At 33.5% G+C, this 8,530-nt stretch overlaps 1 protein-coding gene across 2 annotated transcripts; it reads left to right on the forward strand.

Annotated features, from left to right (window-relative positions):
• Nucleotides 1–543: 543 nt before the first annotated feature.
• LOC105453533 (REST corepressor 3) lies at nt 544–7,853 on the forward strand. Of its 2 annotated transcripts, XM_011695579.1 has the most exons (11): nt 546–651; nt 793–1,165; nt 1,682–1,750; nt 1,834–1,908; nt 2,003–2,217; nt 2,825–3,007; nt 3,647–3,757; nt 4,220–4,308; nt 4,682–4,856; nt 5,210–5,524; nt 5,832–7,853. In XM_011695579.1, exons 2-11 carry the CDS (start codon nt 1,063–1,065, stop codon nt 5,913–5,915), a joined length of 1,419 nt encoding a protein of 472 aa, XP_011693881.1. In that variant the 5' UTR covers nt 546–651; nt 793–1,062; the 3' UTR covers nt 5,916–7,853. The 2 variants fall into 2 exon arrangements, with proteins under 2 accessions (XP_011693880.1, XP_011693881.1); XM_011695578.1 differs by having other exon boundaries at nt 544–1,165.
• Nucleotides 7,854–8,530: the final 677 nt, after the last annotated feature.

Consider the following 8,530-nt stretch of genomic DNA (forward strand, 5'->3'; position numbering starts at 1 on the left):
GAATTTATTGCAGTAGTATTATATATGTCATCAATTCTGAGTTAATTTTGAGATGCAAAATTGAAGAATTTTCTTTTTCAAAATTTCTAGAAGAATTTTTGTTCTGAAAATTAATTCAGCTAATTCAAAAAGAAAAATAACAAGATTTTTTTTTCCTTCATATATTTTATTTCAAAAAAATTTTTTTAGGAACTTAAAACATCTAACATGTAACATTAAAATATTTAAAGTTTTATTATTACAATAATTTACTCTACATTCGATATAATATATACTTATACTGTTAACGTACGATATTATTGGTTTCATTTCAATCCAACTGTAATTACAACAAAATTTTAAATAATAATAAATTTTTAAGATATGAACTAAACAATACGATCGAATTAACAAAACATTCGTTTGCTCGTTCAATTCGTTCTCAAAAACATAAAATTCGGATCGTAACGTGTAAATCGTGTAAGTTATGCCATCTTTCAAATTTCAATGGCGATGCCCGCGCTTGCCATTCGCTCGCCCGCTCGATGTATTCGATGACGAGGTAACATCTGAAAATCGCGGACCAGTCTCGTATTCGCGTGCCCACGGCGTTGTTCGAGATACGAATATTGGAGCCTCGCTGCTGCTCCGATTTCGGACTTTTGAGCGGAGGTGAGAGAATTTCGCACGGTGGCAAGGGTGAACGGCGGCTTCCTTCGGGGGGTCGCTTCCTCCGGCGAGATCGCTCGTCGCGAATCGTTAGTCTCGTTACCACGCGAAAGAGTTGACCGTGCCATTTCTCTCTCTACCAAGCGCGACGCCGCCGGCCAATGAGGTCGCGCGTGGTGGCCGGCCATTTTACTTTCGCTACGATCGCGCGAGGCGGCAGCTGAAGGATCTCGGTCGGGTCTCGCCATACCGTCATGCAGTTTCGAGGAGGATCGTAAGCGGGAGCAGTTGGGTTCTAGTCTGGCTCTAGTCCGAGGACTTCGCCGCATCCCGCGTCCTGCCTGCAGCGGCACCGGCGTATCCGCGCGACTCGGCGCACCGCGATCCCCGTCCGACGAGCAAACGTCCGCCGCGATGGTCCTGGCGGAGAGAAATTCGGAAAACGTGCGTAACGGCCGCCGATCGCGAGGCCCCAGCCCCAACGCACAGACCGAGTCGTCCAGCGAGGAGGAAGGAGGTATCGTCGATTCTCATCTCTCGCCGTCGACAGGCGACGTCTCGACTGCCGATTATCGTGACGTTTGTCTCACGTGAAATATATTTAAGGGATCACTCGGGGCTTTTTGAGTCAAGAAATAGAGGATGTACACGGTTTCGTATTTGAAACACGTGAAAATCCAAGAGTTCTTCAAATTGTACGCTCCTTGCTGTTCAAATGTTTTTATGAAATCGCGAACTTTGATCTCTCATTTAAGTGTTTTCTCTAAACAAGTATTTCCATGAGCTCTACTCTTATAGTATCGCAATAATAATTGTACCAAAATGATGTTAATTTTTTAATACATATGGAAATATCAATGGAAAATTTATCTAGTTAATTGAAATTAATAAATGTAGAGTTGCATTATTAAAGCTCTTTAAGTCATCATTGTTCATTAAAATAAATGCATTATATGCATACCTGTAACCAACATATCTCTTTTTACTTTTTAAATGTTATACAAGTTGGAATATTAAAAATTTTCTTTTAAAGTTCCAGCGGAGAAAATAAGAGTTGGTCGAGATTATCAAGTCGTCGTTCCAGAATTTGTTCCTGTTAATGGTATTTTACAATCTTTATAGTTTTAAAATTATTGATTTAAGTAGCGATTTATTCTCAACCTGCTTATTTATCATGTGTTTCAGAACGTCGCTTGGATCAGTGTCCTGATAGGGCATTGTTAGTTTGGTCACCTACCACTGATATACCAGATCAAAAATGTAAGCTGCAATTTTATGTCAACCAATCAATTTGTACCAACAATTTTTTATCAACAATTATGTTATCTCGACTTATGTATCTTGCCTTTTCCAGTGGACGAGTACATTATATTAGCTAAAGAGAAGTACGGTTACAATGGAGAACAGGCGTTGGGAATGCTGTTTTGGCATAAGCACAATTTGGAGCGTGCAGTTCTGGATTTGGCGAATTTTACACCATTTCCCGACGAGTGGACGGTCGAAGATAAAGTATTGTTTGAGCAAGCGTTCCAATTTCATGGCAAGAGTTTCCATCGCATCCGGCAAATGGTACGTCATGATATTTAGGTTATGATACTCAGGTTAAATCATTCGATTTTTATTTGTCTATTCTACAAAAAATTAAAATTGTGAAATGCATTAACACAATAAACTAATTGTGTTTATTTTCGAAATTACAGGATCCTGATAACCTTGTGATACGTTAAAAAAAATATAAAGATTTTGAAAATATAATTCATACATTATTCAAGTTAAAGGAAATTTATAAAAGTAATTTAAAAAATATTTTAATACAGAATGAAACAAGAAATTGTTTGTCTTTATCTTGAAAAAATCCGAGAGAATTAAAGATATAATGATTGACGAATATTCATAATTAGAATTATTTTTTATCGATAAAATTGCATATAATAGTTATAATTTGCAAAAATTGGTGTCAAAAATTCATGTTATGCATTGCTAATGTAACATCAGAGATGCTTTGAAGACGTGTACATCAAGTTTCAAGTTTTATATATATTTGTAGAAAAATTTTTCAAAAATTTGAAAAATTAAATTTATTATGCAATAAAGAAGAGAGGGAGAGAGAAGATATTATAAAAAGAAGAACATGTCAAATATTAAGATTGACTTATTCTCAATAATTTTTGCACAGCTGCCTGATAAATCTATTGCGAGTCTGGTGAAATACTACTACAGCTGGAAGAAGACGCGAACTAGAACGTCACTCATGGACAGGCAAGCGCGTAAATTAACGAGTGGCTGTAAAGAAGGCGAGAATGGCAGTGAAAATGGAAGTGAGCTTGGCTCCAACACTGATAGCGAATCCGAAGAAAAAGTAAGGATTCTTTGAACATAATTTCAACAATAATTTTTCTGTGCATGCGCTCTGTTCTAACATAAAGAAGTATCCTTTTTGTTTATTTTTTTCTTTTCTGCCATTTTAACATAAATCTAAAGGCGTGAAATCTAAAACAGAATAATTAATTTTACACATAATAATTACAGTAAAAAACGACTCTCTTTGTTCTTTTGATATAGTTCTTCATAATATATTAATACTACCCTTCTTCCCCTCTAGAATAGAGATATTTCTTGATGTATAAGCTTACTGATCTGGCTATTTTACTTGATTACCTTGCAAAGAGATATGCTATTATGGCACAAATTGTAATATGAAGAATTATATAACTATTTGGAAACTTGCTATCTACATTACAAAAATGTATCCACACGATAACATATTATATGTAATGAAAGTAGGAAAACGGAAATATCTTGCTATAATGGTGACAAAAAGTTGGTAGATCATTGCCATAGATATCTTATACATGTATAGGGTAAAATTTATAAGTGACAAGTTCCAAAATTTCATCAACACATTGAGATTCTATTCAATCTATTTCGCACATAAAAAAAAACAGTACTTTAGTTGGACGTTACGTCCGTATGTGAACGTAAATGTGGAACGTTCCAGAAATGGACGATCCACCGCGGAATACGTCGTGGAAAGAACCAAGCTGTGCCAGGAAGCCAAGGCACTGACGCTAAGGCCCCATCCGACTCGGAAAACGCCCCTCAGGTTCAGGTACTCAGCCTAAACCTTACCCACTCGCATATATAGTATAGTTAGCTTAGCTTTACTACTGTGTTTTGCTATTCTTCAATGTATCACGTGTATTATTGCTACACTGGCATATATGTATATGTTCTCTCCTCTCGTCAAAATTCCTAATATTGAAATTCCTCATCTTATTTAAGCTCCTCTTATCTAAATTGATAGGCTAAAATCTTACTGGGGAAACAAAGCAGAAACATTTGAATTATGGAATATTTAGCTTATTGTTTCGATTAATATCATCTTCAACAGTTGAGCAAAATATAAAAAAAATACGACTTGATATCATTGAGAACGAGACACGAATTATTTTAATGATTTCTCTTTTAATTTGTTCTTAATATTCAAAGACGATAGACGATGAGTTACAAAGTGGGAATGGGTGGGAGGGTTATCAAAATTTTTATTTTAAAAGGGTATTATGTGTTGTAGGGCTCGTGTAGCAACTGTGGCGTTGCGTGCCATAGTGTTCGTGCGACGCCCAAGGGACACGCGTGTCATAGCTGCTATCTACATTGGAGGTCAGTGAACGTAAATTAAATGCCAATGCCATTTGCAAAGATCTTATTCTACACAATACAATAAACGCTAGAGAGGATATTCATATGAGAAATAAGTTAGAACCGTTTGAAACTGAATTGACGATTTTTTGTCTTTAACGCAATAATGCTAATTTAGAATATCTCTTTTTGCAAATAAACGTATACATTTGTTCATATTTAAGCAATTAAAACTTATGAATATCCTTGAAAACTCCCTTCTCCCGCAGATTATTTTAAACCATATCCCCATTAATGATATTTAGCTAATTTTACATTGAAATGCAGTATAGATTAGCATATCCTTAAAAATCCTCATATCCTTAAAATCATTCTACGTTTTCTGATGGTTTAGGCGCACCGGTGTAGCAAGACCGTTAACTTCCATGCCGGGTCGTACGAATAAAAGAAAACCACCCCGGGGCTTGGTTGTGAATCACGATGATTTGGCGGCGTTGGCTGGTCAACCAAATCAGGCCAACAACAGTTTGCAAGCTATCGACACTGAGATCGTTAGCCTAAAACGTCAAGTATGTTAACAAGTATAAAAGAAAAGTCTGCCATACAATGTGTGATATATATATATATACGTGTGGATACATTTTTTCTTCATTTTTTTATATCGTTATAGTGAATCATGTAAGCATATGCAAACGCTTGCATTTAAAACTGTTAATAATTGAAGTATGTTAAACTGGAGTTTAAAAAAGATATTATATAAAAACAGTAGAATAAAAATTTTGAATGCTAGGATTACGCTACAGTACTTTCATGATTAATGCATTTTATCTCTTTAATTAAAATATAATTAATTACGCTTTACAAAATTGTACGTTTAGTAACTTTTTATGTAATATAATATAATTTATTCGATATCGCACAGATACAAGCTAATAAACAACAAGTGAGCGCTCTGAAACGAAAGACAACCGATGGCATCGATCATCTACGACCGCCGGAAGTGTCAAGCCGTATAAACGCTCGCTGGACAAATGACGAACTGCTATTAGCCGTTCAAGGCATTAGAAAATACGGAAAGGATTTCGCCGCAATCGCTGAAGTTATTGGAACCAAAACTGAAGCCCATTTACGATCATTTTTTGTAAACTATCGACGAAGATATAATTTGGATGCAGTTCTAAAGGAATTTGAGGCTGAAAATGGTCCCATTCTTATCGATGACGAAAAAGAAGAAAAGGTATAAAAAACGATATATATCGATGTAGTACAAATTACGTCGTTAAATATTTTTGTCACATAATATTATAAAAAGTGCATTAAGTATGTTATTTTGATCACTATAAAATCAATTTTCTCTCAATAAAAAATATAAGAAGATTAAAAGAAAAATACTAAGAAAAAATTGAACTCTAAGCAAAATAATAGTTTAATTTTGAACTTTTAAATAATTTATTTAAATTATATTTCTTTATATTCTATACCTTAATCATCTATTTAAATTAAACGTTATTAAATTAAGCTAACAATTTAATGTAATTTTTTAGATGGACGTTGATCAATCAAATGATACTGCAGAATCGTCTCAGAAAGGGAAAACTTCCACTGGACCCGGACAAGCTGCTAAATAACAAATGAGTATAATCTCAAATACAAAACGAGAAAAGAATAATTGCAGGCTCAGTGATAGTAGCCGATAATAGCGTTGATTTATTGAATTTAATCATTTGAATTTCACTTTTTCAAATTTTATTTCATCTCACTCAAGAGCGATATGTGGAACACAGAAATTTACTTTTTTTGAAGATCCAAACTTAGCTGCATGATGAATAGCATCAGGATCATCTAAATGATGTTTGTGTTACGATAATGCATTTATTATAATCTGATACTCTGATGAGGCAGTTTTATCGTCTGTACCGAAGGCTGGATTTTAATCATCTATATTTGAAAGATAGTTATGTATCATACATTATGTATTATACATTATATTGAAAATGTGTATCATACATGTGTGTATCATACATTATGTTAAAACATTAAAATTCTTACTGAGAGCGCGTATTTGCAAAAAGAAAAAAACAAACACGCATCACACGTATGATATACCGCAAAACGCTTATCACACTATATATTGTATATAGCATCAAAATGCAAGTTATATTTAGAAGTAAACTTCAAATATTATTTTCATATATATTAACGAAAATTTATTTTTCTCGTTTATATATTACTTAAACTATAATGTGGATTTGAATTAATGTGTAAAACAATTCCGTACGAATCTTATAGAAAATAGATTTCGGTCAATTTACTTCAAATTTTGTAGCTCATGTCAAACTGATTAAGAGTCACGGGCACAAAGCTCCAAATGCCTTGGTTTTTGCTTGAGAACCTTTGGAAGGTCTTTAAACGGAAATGTGCAGAAAAATGTGATCATATCTAATGAATTTTTTTTTCTCATCTTTGATTCAAGTAATTCTCGATTAAGATTTAATACATTATACATAATAAGCGAGGGAACTCGCAGAAATGAAGCACTCCGTACGTGAGAAGTAACGGGACTCAGGGAAATCAATTTCGACTTTTCTGTACTTTTCTATATAAGATATAAAGATCTTCCGAAGGTGGAGCAAAAATTAAGGGCATTTAGAGCTTTGTATCCGTAAAGATTTTTAATATGTTCGTTGACAAGCGCGTAATGGATCTATGCGTTTAGTTAAAGCGGGCAAGCTATTCGGGCTTTGAATATGAAACTGTACAAAAAAATAATTTTTGTAACATTGGCTTCCAGAGGTGGTGTATCTTTTCAAAAGCGCAGCGAACGTGTTAATCAGTTTGACGTAAACTGCAAAATCCCAACATTTGAAGTAAATTGAGGGAAAATCATTTTCCGTAAAATTTGTGCATGATTGTTTGTAACAATGTTAAATTATAAAAATGATCTCATTTGAAAAGACAGTGAGAGAGAAAGAAGTATTTAAAAGTAGAAGTATTATAATAAATTATCAGAGAAATCATAGAGACGTTACGTTAAAAGAATTTTATGGACTAAAAATTGTATTAAAGCGCTCTGACGAATTATGAGGAATGGTTTAATGTTCAAATGTCTACGTTCTCATTTTTATTATTATTCACTCTGCAGTGAGAGGTTTTGCGGTGAAAATTACTACATTTTGTATTAATTTCACTATTATGCATACTTAATAAGCTCTCGTAATAATTTTGGATACTTTCAACATTTTTTTCTCTTCTTTTTGTTCTATAATAGTCGTCTATAATTATAGCTTTTAGTCCCACCAAGTCTGCTAGTAGTGACAACAAATGTAGGCAATGACTTTGAATAATTTTTCTTTGATTAATTTCTGCATAATTAAAATACTGTGAGAATAAGTGTTCTATACAATATAAGGATGTCAGGCACTTCAATATTATTTCTCGTTTATACGTGGATTACAAATTTGATATAGTTTGCACTAATCTGTACACTTGAAAGAGCTCGATTGCGTATAATAATAATGCCATAATATAACAATCTTTCACATTATGATGAGCAATAGCCAAAAAAATATGACACATAATGGTCATCCTTGTTGGAACGATAGAACAATATTTAATTTCTTAGATTACCATCTTGCTTATCTTGCAAAACGATGCTTTTTTTCTTATCAACCAAGTAAACATTTACCAATTATTTTAATTTATTGATTTAATTTGGTCCCGAAGTAAGTTGCAATTTATCTCAGTCAGTTACTTCAAAGTTCCAATTACCTAATCTCTAATAAATTTAAATCGTACATACATGAGATGAGGATCGGAATTGAACCGAAGACCCATTGCTTTCGAGATCGTCAATCGTTTTCTCACGAAACCACGTGTCATCCCGTGGAAATTATTTTACATTTAATAAAACATCGAATAAAATATCATCTATCATGTAATGGATTGTAATTAAATATTATAATCCATTATAAAATTATGCAAGATTATATTAAATATATCTATCACAATTTATTAAGATGCGTACACTTGGTGTTAAAATCGTGATGAAAAAAAAATCTTCCAAACGAGGAAAGGAATATCATGATGTTCTTATAAAACGTGTCGTAATGCTCTTACAAACTGATAATGGCGAATTGTCATCATAAAAGATGTATGGCATTTATTACCATAGTGGCTACAATGTACATAGCGAAATAATCAAGAAGAATCAGCTTCTAAATAAGGGAAAGAGATACGTTATCTT

Source organism: Wasmannia auropunctata, unplaced genomic scaffold, assembly GCF_000956235.1.
Source record: "Wasmannia auropunctata unplaced genomic scaffold, wasmannia.A_1.0 LD335998.1, whole genome shotgun sequence".
Classification (NCBI taxonomy): Eukaryota; Metazoa; Arthropoda; class Insecta; order Hymenoptera; family Formicidae; genus Wasmannia; species Wasmannia auropunctata.